Here is a 20,858-nt window from a genome sequence, read left to right on the forward strand (position 1 = left end):
TTGTTTGTGATCCAAGTTATTGATAAAAAGTGTTTCAAAAGAACATAGCCAGAGGGATTTCCACTAGAGATGTTTGTTCCTCCCATTGCCCATGACCTTGGGAGATTGGCCTGTTCTGAAACCAACTATCTTTACTACTTGTATCTCTGTTTCTTGTCCACAAAGACATGCCTTAAAGATTGAATTGATACCTTGCTGAAGTACAGGTATGTCTACATCTACAGCTGGGGCAGCTACATGTACAGTTGGATAGATCACTGGAGTCAGGAAGACCAAATTTAGACCTGGCCTCAGACAACTACTCTCTGTTAGCCTTGGCCAAGCCACTTTAACCTGTATTTGCCTCAGCTTCTTATCAGTAAAATGAGGATAATAACAGCACCTACCTCCCATGGTGGTTGTGAGGATCAAAAGAGATAATAATAGTAAAGCACTAGCACTGTACCTGGCACATAGTAAGTGCACATAAATGTTAGCTCTTATTTTTTTTATTGTAATCCTCTCCTTTGGATCCACCAGTGTCACGGATAGGGAAAACCTGCTGCGTGGGCAACAGCTTATTTTTCCATATTGTATCCACCCAGGCCACCCTGGACACTCCAACTACTTCCTCATGGGGTAGATACAACACAGGATGGGGCAGTTTACCGTTATAAGTCACTCAGGAGCTGGTGGCTCCCGTATCGGACTGCATAGCCACGCTGTTGCCTGAGGGCTCTTCAAGGCGCTGATCCGTGGTCTTTCCACGAATGGTGGAGGCCGCCTAATACTACTGCTAACTATTACAGCACTCCTCTGACCTATCAGTCTGTAACCCTGAAAAATAAAAGGGAAACAAGGTTAGTCTAACACGGAGTGTTCTTGATAAATCGTTGACTGTGCCCTTAGGGCTCACAATTCCTTTTCTAACTGCACATAAACTACCTCTTCAATAATGCAATCAAGATTTATATCAGGAATCAGATTCAGAGTTACCCCAAGCATATATATAATAAGTATACTAATAATATAACATAATAGATAACACTAATAATAATACCTAGCATTTATATTTCACTTTGAGGTTTGCAAGTACTTTACAAATAATATCCCTCACTCGATCCTCACGAACAACCCTGGGAAGGAGGTGCTATGATTATGCCCATTTTACCAGTGAGGAAACAGGGTAGGCAGAGGTGAAGTGCCCAGAGTCAGGCAACTAATGAAGCCAAGCTTGTTCTCAGGTCTTCCTGACTCTAGGCCCAGTGCTCCATACACTAAGCCACCTCACTAAATGTGTGTTAATGATAAAGGAAATGATCCCTGCCTTTAAGGGATGTATGGTCTCATGTCAGAACCCTGGGGGAAAGGAAAGCACAATTGACAAGACAGTTTATGATCAGAGACTAAGCTGTGGAACATTGACCAGCCCTAGGGCCTACTTTCCCAGCCAGGGAGCAGGACAAGAGGAAGGAGCCACAGACTGATAACAGAGACAGGAGAGTGGGTGTCTCACAGAAACATAACGGAAGACAAAAAGATCACCAAAAGATGAAATACCCAGTCACTCAAAGGAGACCGCTTTTCCCCTACAGGCTAAAAAGTCTATGCAGTGTGTGATCATGGAACTACAAACTTTTCATGTGAGCCTTCTTTTGGCAGGAAATACCCATGAACTTTGTGGATCCAAAAGAGTATGACATTCCTGGCCTGGTGCGGAAGAATCGCTACAAAACCATTCTCCCCAGTGAGTACCCATACCTGCAAAACCAAATGCCTGCCTCCACTGGCCACTATACTTCTCTCTAAACGCAGAATGGCCTGGAAACCACCCCTTCCATGACAGTGAGGTGATACAGTCTATCAATCAATAAACATTTATTAAGCACCTACTATGTGCCTGGCACTGTGCTAAGCACTTGGGATACAAAAAGAGAGGAAAAAAAAAACAGTCCCTGCCCTCCAGGAGTTTACACTCTAATAGGGGAGAAAATCGAAAATAAATATATGCAAAGCGAGCCATATATATGATAAATAGTAATATTATTCTTTCTTTTTTTTTTCTTTTTTTTTTTTGCGGGGCAATGTGACTGCCCAGGGTCACACTGCTAGTAAATGTCAAGTGTCTAAGGCCAAATTTGAACTCAGGTACTCCTGAATACCAGGGCTGGTACTTTATTCCACTGCACCACCTAGCTGCCCCCCTAAATAGGAAATTATTAACAGAGAGAAAGCACTGGAATTAGCAAGTTGGGGAAGGCTTCCTGTAGCAAGTGGGATTTTAGTCAGGACTTAAAGGAAGCCAGGGAGGTCAGTAGGTGGAGTAGAAGAAGGAGAATACTCCAGGCATGAGGAACAGATGAGAAAATGCCTGTAGCCAAGAGATGAAGTACCTTGTTTGTGGAATAGCCAGGAAGCCAGTGGATCTAAGAGTACATGATGAGGAGTAAGGTGTAAGAAGATTGAAAAGGTAGGAGATGACTAAATTATGAAGAGCTTTGAATGTCAAGGAGAACATTTTTTATTTGTTCCTAGAGGGAAAAGGGACACACTGGAGTTTATTGAGTAGAGAGGCAACATGAATTGACCTGCGCTTTAGGAAAATTATTTTATCAGTGGCTAAATAGAGTGAGTGGGGAGAAACTTGAGGCAGACAAATGCAATAGTCCGGGTGTGAGGTGATAAGGGAATGGGGCAGGGAAGTGGCAGTGTTAAAGGGAGGAGGGGGAATTCAAGAGATGTTGCAAAGGTGAAATTGACAGGCTTGGCACGAGATCGGATATGGAAGGTGAGAGATAGTGAGGAATACAGGATGACTCCTAAATTGGGAATCTAAGGGACTACTAGAAGGATGGTTTTGTCGTCTACAATAATAGGGACGGACGGTGGGGGTGGGTTTGGGGGGAAATTAATGAATTCTGTTTTAGACATATTAAGTTTGAGATGTGACATCTAGTTCAAGATGTCTGAAAGGCAGTTGGAGATGTGAGGGTTGAGGTACAGCAAGAGATATTGGGGGCAGAATAGGTAGATTTGAGGAATCATAGGCAAATAGAGATGGTAACTAAATCCATGAGAGCCAATGAGATCACCAAGGGGAGAAGAGGAAAGAACCCAGGAATAGACCCTAAGAGACATCAATGGTTAGAGGGTTTTGATCTGGAGTCCAGCAAAAGAAGACAGGAAGAAAGGTGATCATATAAGGCAGGAGGAGAACCAAAGAGAAAGAAATGTCGAGGAGGAGTGATCAGCAGTGTCAAAGGCTGCAGTAGATGTCAAGGAGCATGAGCAATGAGAAAAGGTCTTTGTATTTGGCAACTAAAAGATCAGTAGTAACTTTGGAGAGAGGCAGTTAAGATGGAATTATAAGGGTCAGAAGCTAAATTTTAAGGGGTTGAGAAGATGAGAAAGTGGAAGCATAGATGATATGACCTTGGGAGTTAGGAAAACTTGAGGTTCAAATCCTGCATTAGATACTACTCACTTGGTGTCCCTGGGCTCTGTTTCGTCATCTTAAAAAGAAGAGGTTTGGACTTGCTGGAACTCTGAGATCTTCTTCACGCTCTAAGTTATGGTCATGACAAAAGAAAGATTGTCCTAGTTGGCCTTGCCTTGCCATAGGCTGGTGAAGGAACAAGAGTAGGAGTCTTGAGTTTTCTTGTCCTTATCTTTTCCTCATGTAAAGAAGTCCCTTCTGGCTATGCAAGCAACATGTACACTGGAAAGGAGAAACACCTTTTTGGAGTCAAAGGATGTGGATTCAAAATTTTGCTTCTGCATTTCCTATCCCTCTGGCCTTTGATAAATCCTTTAGCTTCCCTGATCTCAATGTCTTCATCAATAGAATGAAGTTGGACTAGATGGTCTATAAAGTACCCTTCTCACTCTTAATCTATGATCCTGTGATGTCCCTAGGTTGCACCTATGCCAGGGTCCCCTACTTTGTGCCATCATCTCCTGGGGAAAAGAACACAGGCAGGGACCAAAAATAGTGACTGCTGTTGAGGAGTCACTTTTGAGTCTTAAGACCTACCAGTAATGTCTCTGCTCTGGACCATTACTGAGTCCCCTATAAGCCTCAGGAAAACATAGTGAAGGGGTAATTTTCATGACCCCCAGAGTGGAAAATAGCCATTCTCTCTTCACCCACCCAGGAAAGAGCCAAAACTAAATAAAATTAAATCATAGAATCCCAGAGTTTGGTAGTGAGTCTTAAGAAGTCATTTAGTCTGACTTGTGCCTGCAGCTTTAATCATTGTGGCAATTTCCCCAACAGGTAAAAAACAAGTGTTTTCTAATCCCTGTTTCTCTTAGTGTCCTGAAGGCCCATCTAACTGCAGGCATCGGAAATCTCCAGTGAACAGGGAAGTCACTATGTCTGAGGCACCCCATCCCATTGTTTGACAGCTGTAATTGTTAGGAATGATTTGGTTCCTGACATTGAACTAAAATATGCCTCTCAGTAAGTGCCACCCATTGGTCCTTGTTCTGCCCTCAGGGTCAAGCAAAACAAGTTGAACTAGTAATCTGTATGATAGTCCTTCAAATCACTGAAGTCAGGTACCAACCACACTGCTATTATATCCTTCCTACGTCTTCTCTTCTCCAGGGCAAACCTCTTCAGTGCCTTCTGTAAATCCATCCTGACCCTCTGGACAGTAACCTGCCTAAATTACCATGCTCAGAACTGAACACAGATGTAATCTAAGCAAGGCAGGCGACGATATCCTGAATTCTAGGCATAGGGGCAGCTAGGTGGCGCAGTAGATAGAGCACCGACCCTGGAGTCAGGAGTACCTGAGTTCAAATCCGGCCTCAGACACTTGACACTTACTAGCTGTGTGACCCTGGGCAAGTCACTTAACTCCCATTGCCCCGCCAAAAAAAAAAAAATCTGAATCCTAGGCATGGTGTAGTAATAGAGAGCTAGCCTCAGGGTCAGGAAGACGTGGGTTCAAGTTTCCCCTTGAAGCATACTGGTTTTGTAACCCCAGATAACAAACATTCAATGTCCCCTGGCTACTCTAACAGTTGCAGAGCAGTTGCAGACCTGTGTTGGTAGAGGGAGCCATCTTACCAGCAAAATCGCAAGTCTTGACCTGAACCAAAAAAAACAAAAAAATCTCATTAACCTATTAGTGCCTCCTCACAGTGTTGATACATAGTGAGCTTGAAGTCCCTTAAAAACTTCAGGTCTCTTTCACAGTAACTACAGTCTACTTGTGGGGTTGATTTTTTTGGAACCTAAAGGTAAGATTTAACATTTATCTCTATGGAATGTGGTATATACAGAAGCATGGGGGCCTTGGTTCAAATTCTCCCTCTTCTTCCTACCTCTGTAAGCTTGGGCAAGTCACTTAATTTCTCTGGGCCTTGATTCCTTCATCTAGGAGATGATGGGATTGGACTAAATGATTTCTAATGTCCTTTCTGCCTCCAAATTATAAGTATAAAGGCCATTGTGTGTGGCCCATCCTTCTAGACTGAAGAGATCTTTGGGGATTCCACTTTGAACATCCAACCTTTGAGTTAGCCATACAAGCTTTGTGTCATCCACAAATGTGATGACCATGCCATCTTCTATTTCATGTCCAATGGATAAAAATGTTGAAGAGGGCAGGGCCAAAGAAATGTGCCTAATGTGCTCCCATAGAGACATTGTTAGAGCTTACCACCACTCCATCAACCCCTATTGTTTGAATCTGACCTTTAGTCACTTCTGAATTCACCAAACTATAACATAAGCCAGTAAGTCAATCAAAAAGCATTTGTGAAACACCTACTATTTGCCAAGCACTGTGCCAGGTACTGGAGGCACAAAGACAAAAACAAAACAATCTCTACCCTCTGGGACCTCATATGCTATTGGAGGCAAATAATCGTGTGCACAAATAAGTAAATATAAAACATGTGGCAGTGGTGGAGTGAGACAATGAACACGATTATTCAGTCTGTTTTGATTGTCCCTCACCCCCTACTACTTACTCATGGCTTAGGTGGGTTTCTCAATATAAAATATTTTTGTATTCGTCGGGAAGTTCTATCAAAAGACTCTCTCTGACATTTTGTTTTGTTTTGCTTTTAAACCTCTGAGTCCCCAGCCAGAGATAGTACTCTGGCAAAAACTCCTTCCCCCACAATTGCCTCCTCCCTACGGAATTATGTCCAATAAGTACACCCAACTAGCAAAACCTATGCTAATTCTATTTATAAAGGCAAAGTAAATGTTTAAGATCACAGAAAGGTAAAAAGACTCTTCCCCTTGTCCCGAGGGAGTGGCTTCAAATTTCCTTGAGGGTACCGTAAAAGGAGAAAAGAGATAAAAGAATTGCCAATTGAGTGTCTGTATCCTCTGAATTTCTGGCCACAAAGCTTCTGTCTGACCCTCCTTTAGGCTTGACCCGAGTAGCCTCACTCTTCGGGCCCTCCAACACTGTACCTCTTCATGGTATCTGATAAAGAACTGAGATCCCCTTAGGGCATCTAGGTTGCACAGTGGATAAAGCACCAGTCTTGGATTCAGGAGGACCTGAGTTCAAATCCAGCCTCAGACACTGTACACTAACTAGCTGTGTGACCCTGGGCAAGTCACTTAACCCTCATTGACCCTGCAAAAAAAAAAAAAAAAAAAAAAAAAAAAAAACACAAGAACTGAGTATGGCTTCTGCCTCAGCTCACTGGAATCCGAGCTTCAGTGGGTCCTCTTTAGTCTCCAGGTCTCTGTGATATAGGCTCAGGGGTGTTCCTCAACTGAGATACTATTGTGCTGCTTTGCAAAAGAGGAGGGACCTAGGAATATGCAGAGACACTGGGCCGAGTCTAAGGTGTGCATAGTGGCTAGAGCACTAGGCACTGGATTCAGGAGTACCTGAGTTTCTAATCTGGCCTCAGACATTTGACAATTACTAGCATGTGTGGACCCTAGGGCAAAGTCATTTAAACACCCCATATGCCCATACAAAACACAAAAAAAAAAGGAAACCTCCCCAGGACTGCTCCCTTGAAGCCTCAGTTCAGAGCCTTCCACAAAGGATTTAGAAGAACAGGATCGTGCCAGAAAGCTAAAGCCCTTTAGACTCTCTTTTTTTTTTTTTTTCCTGGTACCAGGTTGGGTCTTCTCAGTGACAGACCTCACCCTAACTGGTAATAACTCTCCGGTATATTTCCCAACTTTTATCTTAAAGCTAGGCCATAACCAGGTAGTATGGGCATATGCCCACAAATCACCAAATACCTCTGAAGTTCAGTGTTCTGGTTTTTTTTTTTTATTGTCCTTCCTTTGGGTCCATGAAAATGAATAGGTAGGGAAAAGGTAACTAGGCAGTCTATTCTCTGGGGCTAGCTCATTATTTCTGCTGAATGCTCAGCTGCTTTCCTGGTCTTTGCATATGCAAATGAATACCTTAAAGCCTTGAATCCTTTAGTAGGTGAATCTTATTGGATATAGAGTTAGCCTCAGAGACCCAAAGAGCTGGTTTCAAATCCTGATCTGCTACATATACAGGTTGTGTGACCCTGAGCAAATCATTTAGTCTTTCTGAGTCTTCCAGGCAGCTCTTAAGGACATAAGTTGCAAAGAAGGTGCTGTCCTGCATTGTCAGAGAGATGTCCTCACTCAGAGGTTCCCTTCATCGTTAAAATCACGGATGCAGTTTCTCTCTCCTCAAATATGAAAGCAGATCTACATAGATCTGAAAAGTGCTTAACCTTTCCAAGGTATAAATAAACGTAGTCTGAGCGGGACACCTTTATATATACAAGGTAATTTGGTAGGGGGAAATACTCGCAGCTGAGGACATAAGAAAAGATCTGAACGATTGCACCCCAGCTAAGCTTTGAAGAAAGCTAGGGATTCCAGGAGATGGAAGTGAGGAGGCAATGTATTCCAGGCATGAGGGACAGCCAGTGCAAAAGTATGGTGACAGAAGAAGGAATGTTATGTATGCAGCACATTGAGCAGACAAGTAGAACTAGACTGAGGAGAATGCTATGCAAGAAGACTGGGAAAGTATGAAGTAGCAGTGTTGTGAAGAGATTTAAGTACCCAAAAAAGGAGTTTCTATTTGATTACTATAAGGCTGCTGAAGTTTATTGAGTAGTGGAGGTAGCATCATCAGACTGGTGGCTATTGGAGTGGGAAGAAGATTTAGAAAGGGAGACCAAAAGGCAGTTATTGCAATACTCCAAGTGAGAGGTGATGAGTACCTGCCCCAGATTAGCAGCTGTGTAAGTGGAGAAAATGGGACATGTGGGAGAGATATGGGAGATAGAAACAATAAGATTGGGCAAGAAGTGTATATGTTGGTTAAGTGAAAGTGAGAAGTCAGGATTGAACTAAGGTTATGTCAGCCTGGGTGACTGGAAGGATCATAGTGCCCTTGACAATAACAGGGAAATTCAGAGGGAAGAAGGGCAATAATAAAGAAGAGTGGTGGGTTTGGGAGGAAAGAGAATGAGTTCTATTTTGGACATGTCGAGTTTGAAATGCCTTTAAGACATCCAGTTTGAAATATGCAATGAGTGGTTGTTGATGTGGGACTAGAGCTCAGGAGAGAGACTAAGGAGGGATATATAGATCTGGGAGTCATCTACATAGAGGTGATCATTCAACCCAGGTTGCCAAGGTTCCCAAGTAAAAGAATATAGAGAGAAAAGAGAAGATGAGCCAGGACAGCGCCCTAGCAGACACACCCATAGTTAGTGGACATGATGTAAATGAAGACTCAGCAAAGGAGACTGAGAAAGACTGGTCTGACAAGTAAGAGAAGAAGCAGGAGAGAGCAGATCATGAAAACCAAGAGAGGAGAAAGTATTCAAAAGGGGGGGGGAGGTAAAGAATACTGTCAAATGCTGTAAGATTGAGAAGAGGTAGTTATATTTGGTGATTAAGAGATCAGTGGTAGGAGCAGTTAGCTGGCGCAGTGGATAAAGAACCAGCCCTGGATTCAGGAGTACCTAAATTCTAATCCAGCCTCAGACACTTGACATTAGCTGTGTGACCCTGGGCAAGTCACTTAACCCTCATTGACCCGCAAAAAAAAAAAGAGAGAGAGAGATCAGTGGTAACTTTCAACAGAGTCAAAACTAGAGTACAGGGGGCTAAGAAGAGAGTGAGATGGGGCAGCTAGGCGGTACAGTGGATAGAGCACTGGCCCTAGAGTCAGGAAGTTCTGAGTTTAAATCTAGCCTCAGATACTTATTAGCTGTGTGACCCTGAGCAAGTCACTTAATCCCTATTGCCTCTCAAAAAAAAAAAAGAAGAAACAAAGAAAAGAGTGAGATGAGAGGAAGTAGTGGCACCAAGTATACATGGCTTTTTAAAGAAGGAGCTGTGGGGCAGCTAGGTGGTACAATGGATTAAGCACAGGCCCTGGAGTCAGGAGGACCTGAGTTCAAATCCAGCCTCAGATGCTTGATACTTACTAGCTGTGTGACCCTGGGCAAGTCACTTAACCCCAATTGCCTCACCAAAAAAAAAAAATTAAATAAAGAAAATAAAAATAAAGAAGGAGCTGAGAAAAGGAGGAGAGATATAAGACTATAGTTAGCATGGTTGGAGTCTAAGGGAGGAATTTTTTTAAATGGAAGAGATCACCACTGAGAGAATAAGTTGAAGGGTACTGTGGGAGTCTTGAGAAAAGAAGGTTTGAAATGGCTGTAGTAGAGAATGGAATATTCAAATCCCATTCCTAGATACCGTCTTTTTTTCAGTTGTTCACTTCCCATCTCTGCCTTTTTCTTCTAAAACCTATACCTTCAATTGGCAGTAATGATAAAAAAAAATTCTCTCTAACCTCAGGACTCACAAGGCTACCTTCTCCCCCTTCAGGGAGATCAACATGTGCAACATGCATGCATAGCAGTTCCTTGCCCAGGATATAATCATTCCTAAAATTATTTCCAGGTTCTTTCTGGATATGTTATTGGTTGCTTCATGAATCACCAGAAGTAGGCATTGGTCATCAGATTCAACCTTTTTTAGGAGGTATTTTATCACATGCTTTATACATGTTTCAGACCTCCTGATAAACAAGACTAATGAGGTGTTTCACCAACCCTTTCAACTTCTCACCAATTGCACAATGGCAGTGGCTCAGCACACAAAATCATTGTGATCTGGGCAGGTCACCATCACATTCTCCTCGGTGCACACTGAAATCCAAATCCCAGTCTTCTGTAACTGGCTGTAGCTCAGGGCCTATTCTCTGCCCCAGGATTCTGCTGCCAGGGCCCCTGAGTGACACATTTTTTATAACAGGCTTTCCCATCTTCTACAGGGATATGTCCGCAGCTACTTGTTCAGATATGTTTTATGATATCATTGAAAGATTCTTGTCACTGACCCACTGTACCCAGTAGCTGCCCGTGGCTGTTGTCTGCACAGAGGTTTTCTTTAGAATCCAACTTCCAGCTTCTGCTTAGATCTCATGGCTGATCAGGCACCAAACACTCTTGACTTGCACATTGCCTGTTCTTTGTTTCACTATTTTCTCCCATTAGGCCTTGTGCTTTGGGCTTACCTTGAGCAAATTCTGTGAAAGCAGAATTCTCCATTTGGAGTCAGAATACACCATGTGCCAGGTCCCCAACCCCGAGAGGGTGGGTTGCAGGAAGGGTTTGAATTTGTCTAAAATGAATCTACATTTCACTATTGCCCTCAGTTTATAGAGGAAAGAGGCTTGGAGGTTTTTTTGGGGGGAAGGGTTGTTCATCATTATCTCTACCAATATGTAAGATGTCATGACTTATTTTTAACTTTTAAAATATCAACTTGTAGTTGCTATAGTTACAAGTGTCTCTAGGTGGTTTCGTTTAACAGAGCCCCATTTAAGGTTAGGATGAATTAATCAAAGGCTCTCAGAGCTGGAAGAGGCCTCAGGGGTCATCTACACCAACCCCCACTGAGCAGGAATCCCCACAGCAACATTGCTGTGTAAGGGCTAAAATTCTAGCTAAACTGTCTAAAATATCTAATGAGTGGTCGACAATAAATTATAAGCTTTAGCAAGAGTTAGGCTTTTAAGCATTTATTAAGGAGAATAAGAATTCGGTGAAGAGAAAGAGAAAGGCCTAGATTCTTCTATCTATTAAAGGGAGAGTGCATTTCTAGCTCCCTTCTCCACCAGAGTCCTCAGGAAAGAGAGAGAGTCAGAGCGCCAGCCTCCCCCCTCTTCCTCCCACAAGCAAACGTCACTTCCTGATGCCAAAGAAAGCCGTATGGTCCTGCCCTCAGAGGCCCTCTCCTCATATTGGAGCTTTCCTACAGTAAGTCTCCAGCAGGTGGTGTCATTCCAATCATTACACCTGAATACTTAGCATTCAGACTCACCCTGAAGACCTCCAGTAATAAGTTGCCCACTACTTCCTGAGGTTGCCCATGCTGCTATGGAACAACTCTAATTATAAGAAAGGTTTTCCTTATATTGAGCCAAAATTAATCTTTTGGGAGCTTTGCTCCTACTTCTGCCCTCTGGAGCCAAGTATAATCCCACTTCCCCATGACATTACATCAGATAATTGAAGAGATATTATGCCCTTCTATTTTCTTATCCAGGGTGAACATTCCCTGCCTCTTCAGCCAATCCCCTTGGGCTTGGTCTACCATCAGTTCCTTATCCCAGTCACTCTCTTGTAGACACACTTTAGCTTGTTAATGTCCTTAAAATATGGTACTAGGGACTGAATACAATAATCCAGTATGGCCATCAATTCCCTCATTCTGGATACTGTCTCTCAATACAGTCTAAGGTCAAGTTCACTATTTTGCATTCAAACCAAGTCAGTGAGTGATTATTATGCACCTACTGTGTGCTCTAAGGCACTATGATGGGCTCTGTGGATAAAAAGAAAGGGGGGAAGAAGGGGGGAACCAATCCCTGCTCTCAAGAAGCTAACAATCTAATGGGGAAGACAACTATGTACAAACCAGATGTAGACAAGATAAACTGGAGAAAAATCAACAAAAGCAAAGTCCTAGCATAAATGGGGATGTGGAAAGGTTTCTTGTAGAAGGTGGGGATCAAGTTGGGACATGAAAGAAGCCAGGAAAACCAGGAGACAGTATTGATTCATATGTAGCTTACAATATGCTAAAAACCCCAGATCTTTTGCAAATAATTGCCTAGCTATACATTTTCCGTGTACTTGAGCAATTTTTAAAAAACCTGTATGTGGGACTTTGCATTTATGCATGTCAGCTTCTTTGCCCATAGTTGTTTGCATGTTATCTCCCCCCATTAGACTGTGAGCATCTCTCCAGGGCAGGGACGTTCTTTTGCCTTTCTTTGTATCCCCAGAACTTGGCACAGTGCCTGGCACATAATAGGCATTTAACAAATAAATGCATATTGACTGACTGACTGGCTGACTGAATTCAGCCCATTGGCCTAACCCATAAAGATCCACCAAGTTAACAATTCCTTGACATATTTAACTCAACATAGTGTTTACACCTTCATCCAAGTCACTGATAAAAATGTTGAAAATCACAGGGCTAAACCAGAGACATAATTTCAGGCTGGCATTGATCCATTAATGATTACTCTTTGGAGTAATCAACCAGTTCCATATTCACTTATCATCTTGCCTACATCTCTTCATCTTGTCCAGAGGAATGGGACATGCTCTGCTTTTGGCAGAGAGAACTCTAGCAGATCTCTGAATGGTTGAGTTCACTTATTACAACTGTATTAAGACTCTGGGTTAGCTTGTGATATGTTTTTCGAACTTTTCATCCATTTTCCTTCTTATAACCGGGCAGTTGCACCATAACATTTCTATTTCTTCTTCTACTGAACCTTACCCAAATGTCCTTTACTATGTTTGCCTCCCTAAAGGCACTCAATCCCTAAGCAAGAGTTCATCGTTTCTGTATCTTAAGTCATGATTCAGAATTATCAATCCTGTTTTCAGAAACCATTTCCTTAACTAATTGCTTATTTCCCAAATCTGCTTTTCACTTCTGAGAAAATCCCTCTACCCTCAATCAAAACTCTTTGGTTTTTTTCTCCTATTCTATCACTGAAGCCACAAGGGAAGCTGCAAGATATCCCCTCTTTCCCTAGGGATACATTGTGGTGGAAAATATGGAACTAGACTCAGAACTGTGACTAGGTCAGGGCTACTGGGGCTTTAAAAGTCCCAGAGGGCCAAATGTTGTGGTAACAACATTTACAGTACTCCGTCAGGGAAGAAACAATACAGTTTAGCAAATTAATTAGCAAGAATAATTAGTTATAAAGGAAGCTACCAGATGGTAGACTAGGGTGAGTTTCTTCCACCTCTTGTCCTGCCCACACGATGGCCTCCTCAGTAGTGGTTTTGTGCCTGATGTCCCAGAGTGGCCCTCCATCATTTTAACTGAGAGTATGCTTCATTCTATTTGCCTTGGACACAGTCTATGCTGCTTACTTCACATGTAATGGTTCCTATTTGTAGCTCTGCCTATAACCCAGGTAAAGCACAGCAGCTATGGGCCCCAGATTCACTGGGAATCAGGAGGACAGCAACAAATTTTTATGCTCTCCACTGACTTGTCTGTGTGGCCCATACTTTGTCCTGCCTCCTCTCTGAGTCTTGGACCCCTGTGTATCCTACAGAAACTATTCACACACCACATGATGGCTTGGCAGGGAATTGATGGCCAGGGTAGGAAAGGCCATGGTTGAGACACGCCATCTGTATTCATCACATCCCCCAGCTGGGGACACTTTTCTATGTATATGTATGTGTGTCCACGTGAATGGAGAAGAACTTCTGTTAGAGCAAGCACTGTTGTGACAGAGAGCTCTCTGTGGCAAAATTAATTTCCTGTCCCAGTGGACAGACCATAAAAACAATGTTTAACTGTTCCCACTACAGTGAGTAACCTGGGAATGAACATGCTGTCACTAGCCCGTCCTCGGCTCTGATTCCCCTTTGTAACAGAAAGATCCAGCTATGGGACTTGTGTATTTCCAGTGGGATCAGAGCCAAAGAGAACAAAGGATGTTTAGTCTGAAGAGGAAGAAAAGACTTAGGGAGAAAACAAGCACGGCCTTCAAGGGTTTGAAGGGAATGTAGATGTGGAAGAGGGATAAAACTTCTGATTGACTCAGAGATGTGGATAGGAGTTGCAAAAAGGCAAATTAGGGCTTTATGTTTTCAGCATCATAACAATTAGAGCTACCCAAAAAATGGGGCATCTGTGGGGCCTGGAGTCAGGAAGATTCATCTTCCCAAGTTCAAATCTAGCCTCAGACACTTACTAGCTGTGTGACCCTGGGCAAGTCACTGTTTGCCTCCATTTCTTCATCTGTAAGATGAGCAGGAGAAGGAAATGGCAAACCTCTCCAGTATCTCTGCCCACCCCCCCCAAAAAAAAAACCCAGCAAATGGACTCAGAAAGAGTCAGACATGATTGAAACAGCTAAAGAACAACAAATATAAACTGAGGTGTGTGTATATATTTATAAATATGTTATGTGGAGGTATGTGTGTGTATATATATATATACATATATGTATGTATAGTATGTATATACATTGTGTGTCTACCATATGTATGTATGATTTCTATATCCATGCTTTAGACTCTCAGGGGGCTGAGGCGGGTTGATGAGATAAAGAGAGAAAGGAAAATGAGGGAAGACACAGGCTGACTCAGCCCAAGGCTGAGATAGGAATCGGCTCTTCATGGCCTTGGTTAGAGATCTGAGGAACTCTCCTCTGTACAGGAGATCATGACCTCATACAAAGAACCAAGGTGCCAATGTTTATTCAAGGCCTGAATTTCTGATTAACTCTTAAGCTCCCAAATGGGTCTCTAGACTCTAAAGGCAGCAGTAGGTACAGTGAATAACAATATTTAATCTGGGCTTTTTAACAAATATTTTCTATATTGTAATATCTTGCTTCTATAAAACAGAAGGGCAGGGATTATAAATTTACCTTTCTTAGTATCCCCAGCACTTAGCCAAGTGCCAGCCACAATGTAAACATTTAATATGTACTTGTTCACTGACTGTTGACTGAACAGGCTTTAAGGCTAGAAGGCTTCCTTCCCCACTGTTAGCCCTCCTCCCCCACTCTGAACTGAGGTCCTCCATGCACTCTCAAGCCTTCAGAGATCTGACAGGAATAGTATCCAGGGGAAAGAATGAAACTAAGGCATGGGGGGGATTAGAGAATTGGAGGCCCTGTGATCCTTGCCTTTCTCCCAACTTGGAGCTCCTTGATGCAGAGTAGATGGGAGATGGGTATCAGGGTAGGGATTAGGGTAGACAAGATTGTCTGAGGTGGATCAGATAAAAGCACGCACCTGCTATATTGTCATATCCCCCTGCAGGGGATATAGCAATGGAGGTGAGAGCATGACCGACATGATTAAAGAAAGTATTGAAGTTGTAGATGGCATGACATAGCGGATAGAATCCTGAGTTTAGAGTCCAGAAGTTCAAATCCCATCTCAGATGCTTTCTAGCTGTGTGACCCTGGGCAAACACACCCAACTTGTATGAGCCTGTTTCTTCATCTATAAAACTGGGATAATAATAGCATCTGCCTCACAGAGCTATTATGAGAACCAAATGAGACATTGTACCATATAAATGTAAGACTTTAATGGTATCAGTATCATCGTCACCATCATCACTATTCAGGGAAAAGATAAGTGGGGTCTGTGACCCTGAAGGGCAGAGATGAAAGCAGTAGCTGGATACAGGAGCAGAGATTGTAAGCCAAGATAGTCCATCCCACATCAGAGGATAAGCCACACAAGTGTCAGTCATCATACTGTGTTTGAGTCTGAAGTTCTGTTCTTTTATCATGTATGGGGGAAGGCCCTACTCACCCTACAATGTCAGTGCAGCTCTGGAAACAAATTCTATGCCTCCTTCCTTAAGCATCACCTTAGGCCTGGAAGGGTGGCTTGGTGGGATAGCATTGACAGAAGACCTTAAACAGATCTGGCACATATAGAGAACACAGCACCTCCCAGGTACTCCCCTTGGATAGGAGATAACTCTGGCCAGTGCCCTCAGACCTTGAGGCAGCCATCCCCTCCCTAAATCTGGGATCTCTTGGACAATGAATTCTTGCTGCCTATCCACAATTACTGATGTTGGACAAAGTATGGATAGGAAAGGGGGAAGAAATTGAGGTGAATCCTATGTGACAAAGTTTAGTATCTCTGCCAGAATGAGTGATCCATTGGGTGCCCTAATTTGGGCTTTCCCAAGAGCACATTCACTGGTAGATTGCAACATCTGGTAACACAGGTGACAGTAAACTTGACCTACTGAAAAATAGTGCCCCATAGACCTTGTGTTGGTTGAGCATCTGGGCAGTTTGAAGGTGTCCTTGGTTCTTATGGTTGGTGTGGATGGCAATGAAGAACCATTCTTCACTCAAGATGGTTCCTCAATGCCTCAGATTAGCTTTTTGATTTTGTTTTGGTTTGGTTTTTGCGGGGCAATGGGGGGTTAAGTGACTTGCCCAGGGTCACACAGCTAGTGAGTGTCAAGTGTGTGAGGCCGGATTTGAACTCAGGGACTCCTGAATCCAGGGCCGGTGCTTTATCCACTGCACCACCTAGCTACCCCATTGTTTTTGTTTGTGTGTTTGTTTGTTTGTTTATTTTTGGGCCAGGCAATGAGGGTTAACCCAGGGTCACACAGCTAGTAAGTGTCAAGTGTCTGAGGCTGGATTTGAACTCAAGTTCTCCTGCATCCAGGGCCAGTGCTCTATCCACTGTGCCACCTAGCTGTCCCTAGATTAGCTTTTACTATATAATAAATAGCTCTTTCTCAGTATTTGGTTTTCTTCTGCATTGAGCAACTTGCAGGAGCCTGAAAGAATGACAAAGTTGAAGCAGAAAGTGCTATCTATGAAGAGACAGCCCCCACAGTGATGCTGAATGCATCCTTCTCTACAATGAGATGTTTCTGGGGACCATAATTCAAGATAGAGATAGGTGAACTAGGCCTTCAGGTCTTTAAGTGTGTTCTCCATGCCCCAAAAGCCTGGGGATACTTTAGCATACTGGTAAGAGGTGCCATCAGAGAGGAAAATATAAGGATAAAATTATGGTAGTAAACCATAAAGCTAAGGAACTGGTGTCAGTCTTTCATGGAGCCAAAGGTCTCCTATGAGAGTATCACCTCTACCTTGAATATATATATATATTCCTTCTCAGTCTATTATATATCCAAGGAATTCAATCTTCCTCCTCAAATTAACATTCCTCTGATTGAGTAACTCACTGCTGCTGGCATTAACACTGAAATAAGTCTAAAACTAGTTTGGTATATTGGGCTAGGTCCTGCAAATACATGAGGACATCACCAAGGTAACCCACAACTCCTTGGCCCAGTTATGTAATATCAAATCTGTAGATCTCTGAAATACCTCAGGGGCCTTATACAAACCAAACAACCTAACCTTGGTATTCATATAAACCATCCTAGATTTGGAAAATCTTTTCATCACCTTTCTGTATCCAGATGAGGTTGTAGGCTCACCAGAAATCCCATTTTGCCAAATGTTGGTGCTTTGGCCATCTGGTCTATCAGGCAGGATAAAGAGAACCATTCCTGGGGACAGCTAGGTGGTGCAGTGGATAAAGCACCGACCCTAGATTCAGGAAGACCTGAGTTCAAATCCGGCCTCATACACTTGACACTTACTAGCTCTGTGACCCTGGGCAAGTCACTTAACCCTCATTGACCCACCAAAAAGAAAAAAAGAGAGAACCATTCCTAGATGGTGATGTGGAACAGGATTCATGAGTCACAGCAGTCATCGTTCACCATATTTCTGTTAAGCAAATGCTAACAGGACTCCAGTCAAAGAGATGAAGGACCAGACAAACCCCTCTCTTTCAATTTTTCTTCAAGAACTCCCATAGGGCCCCAGTCTTTGTCCTGGTCAGTAAGCAGATCAAAGCAGGACTGGGGCTTCTAGAGGGAGGTTGCTGACATTATCATGTGGCTTGTGCATGTGTGACTTCTCTGGCCCCACTGTGTGGTCCCAGGATAAAAATTCTTATTTAGGGACCAGTTCAGTGGCATGGCTAGATGCAGTGTGCATCTGTTCTGGACAGTATTTTCAGAAGTACAGAAGTAGAAGGTAACCTTCCCCAGGTCCTGTGATGTTTAGATCTACTGGGATAGCCAACCAATCCCTGGTGCTACTAGGAGGGAGGGAGGGGGAGAGAGAGAGTGGGGGGGGAGGGTTATATTTAGGGTGGGTACCTTGTGCTGTTTCCCCCAATATGGCTTGGGCTTCTGGGTCACTGGGGCAGACGGAAGTGGATACACATTGGCTGTATCAGCCATCATTAAGGTGAATGCCTGCTTTCTGTAGACTAGGATCAGATCCATGAAGTCCTAAGAAGCTCATTAATCTGACATTACCAAGACTCAAGATTCTCAGGGATTGTGGCAGCTTAACCCTGAGAGTCAGGAATATATGGGCCATAAGATAGGATGTAAGGATTGTTTGACCTGGGGAACAAAGGGACTTTCACCACCTCACCACCTCCTTCCCTATGGTGACTGGCTGTCTCTACTACGGATGACTTCTTGCCTGGGTGAAATGCCATGCTTGAATATCAATGGGCAAGCCAGACAACACCCCCCAAACTACCCCAGTTCCTCCCATCATCTAACAGATTCCCCAGTTATGGTTTGGGTGAGTTCTGGGTACGGCTATAACTAACTATAACTACGTCTGGAACAAATTGGTTGAGTCATAAATGGTGAAGGGATGGGGTACAGTGACACAACTCCATACACAACAGAAAGATGAAGTAACAAAAAAGTCTGGGGTAGGGACCGTGCTTTGGCCATAGTATGAAATGTCTGGGGAGGTGGAGGAAAAGGGAAGATCTGGTGATACAGTGGTTCAAAGGAGAGTTCTACCTTGGATTTGTCACTTCAGGAAAGGCGGTGATCCTTTTCCCCTTGGAGGGATGGGGAATACTCCAATGGCCACCATAGGGACAGGGACCCTTGGCAGGGTGGTCAGGAATGATCATACCACAAGATTGTAGAATTCACAAGGTGGTGGTTGTGGTGAAAAGAAAGCACACCACTTCCAAGATATTATTACCTTGAAGCAAAGTACCACTTGCCCCTTGTTGGTTACAAATCTGGTGTTAGATGACAATAACTTCAGCCATTAAAGCAAAACTCAGTGCTCAGATATTGTTGGATAAATGCATACAGGTTGATGGCTTTCTCCAAGCTCATTCTTCAGGGATTGGAATGACAAAGTATGCCAAAAGCTGATCCACCAACTTCGGACTTTGTGTCTGAGAGGAATAGGTATAGTCTCCCATGATTCCTTGCCCCTTCTGGAATCCCCAGTGGACAACTGCACAGGCCAGCAGTGTTCCCAACATTGTATACCATGACAGCTTGTTTAGGAAGCAAGATAATGTTATCTCACCCCAGCAGAGGTGGAGAGGGTTAACAGGGTCAGCAATTGGGACATTCATCAAAACTGGATACAATCCAGACACAAGAAAGCCAAAGCCAAAAGCCACCAAAAGTAAGAATTAGGGTTTTTCTGGAACATCCAAAGCCAAGGACCTGGGGTATATGTGGCATCCTAGCACAGAAGCAGAGGTTTCAAGCAGGCAAGGTTGGTACCAGTAGAAAGGTAAAACAGGGGAAGCTAGGTGGCACAGTGGATAGATCACTGGCCCTAGAGTCAGGAGTACCTGAGTTCAAATCCAGCCTCAGACGCTTAACACTTACTAGCTGTGTGACCCTGGGCAAGTCACTTAACCCCAATTGCTTCACAAAAAAAAAAGAAAAAAGAAAGGTAAACCAGAAGAAGTATCATTGAACTCAAAGTCCAACTCATCCACCACCTGAAATCTCCATTCCTACCACCCTGCACCTCTGAGTTGCTTTGGCCCCTCAACGCCCCCAGAGGAGTTTTGGAAACTTGTCTCCACTTTGACAGGCAAGGCTGTCCTATCACTGAATGCTAAGCTTCAAGTGTCCCTGCTCTAAGAGGGCACCTGAGTGGTTAGGGTGACCCTTTGTAGTGGGGGCATAGCCTGCAAGCCCTGCAGAGGGGAGGGATGAGCCAATGACTTCACATCTTTCTTTCCTAGACCCCCACAGCAGGGTCTGCCTTACCTCACCAGACCAAGATGACCCCCTGAGCTCGTACATCAATGCCAACTACATAAGGGTGAGTATCTCCTGCCCTTACAGCCTCTTGTCAAAGATACCCTTGCCCCAGCCTGCTCCAGTCCAGCCTGATTTTATCCATGGGGAGGAGCCAATTGCATGAATCCCACTTTATTCTCCCAGTATATGGCAAGAAAGAGAAATTCAGAATAGCTTGGGAAGACTTGATAATTAACTCATCCTTGCTTCAGGGACATATTTTATGGGAAAGAAATGGAGGTCTGGGGGTCCCTACAATTGGGATATCCCGAGAACTGGGATAAAGAGCTGATGAAAGGAGCTACTCTGTAGCCTTGGAGGCTACGGGAGAGAGGCAGACCTGACCACTACAGTCAAACTTAGTTATTTTAAATTTAATTCACCCAGGGGCAGCTAGGTGGCACAGTAGATAGAGCACTGGCCCTGGATTCAGGAGTACCTGAGTTCAAATCCAGCCTCAGACACTTAACACTTACTAGCTGTGTGACCTTGGGCAAGTCACTTAACCCTCATTGCCCCACAAAAATTATTTTTTTTTAATTCACCCAAACTGTATAATTATATTTACAGGACTGTACATTTCTGGGGCAGCTAGGTGGTACTTTCAAATCCAATCTCAGACACTTACTAGCTGTGTGACCCTGGGCAAATCACTTAACCCTATCCTGTTTGCCTCAATTTCCTCATCTGGAAAATGAGCTGGAGAAGGAAATGGCAA

General features: G+C 43.5%; 1 protein-coding gene across 1 annotated transcript in view; it reads left to right on the top strand.

Annotated features, from left to right (window-relative positions):
- Positions 1-20,858, top strand: part of PTPN5 (protein tyrosine phosphatase non-receptor type 5) — a 118,244-nt gene that overhangs the window by 92,317 nt on the left and 5,069 nt on the right. Inside the window, 2 exon segments of the mRNA XM_043972830.1 lie at positions 1,642-1,726; positions 20,083-20,162. Coding sequence (XP_043828765.1) covers positions 1,642-1,726; positions 20,083-20,162 — 165 coding nt within the window.

This window comes from Dromiciops gliroides, chromosome 6, assembly GCF_019393635.1.
Source record: "Dromiciops gliroides isolate mDroGli1 chromosome 6, mDroGli1.pri, whole genome shotgun sequence".
NCBI classification, from domain to species: Eukaryota; Metazoa; Chordata; class Mammalia; order Microbiotheria; family Microbiotheriidae; genus Dromiciops; species Dromiciops gliroides.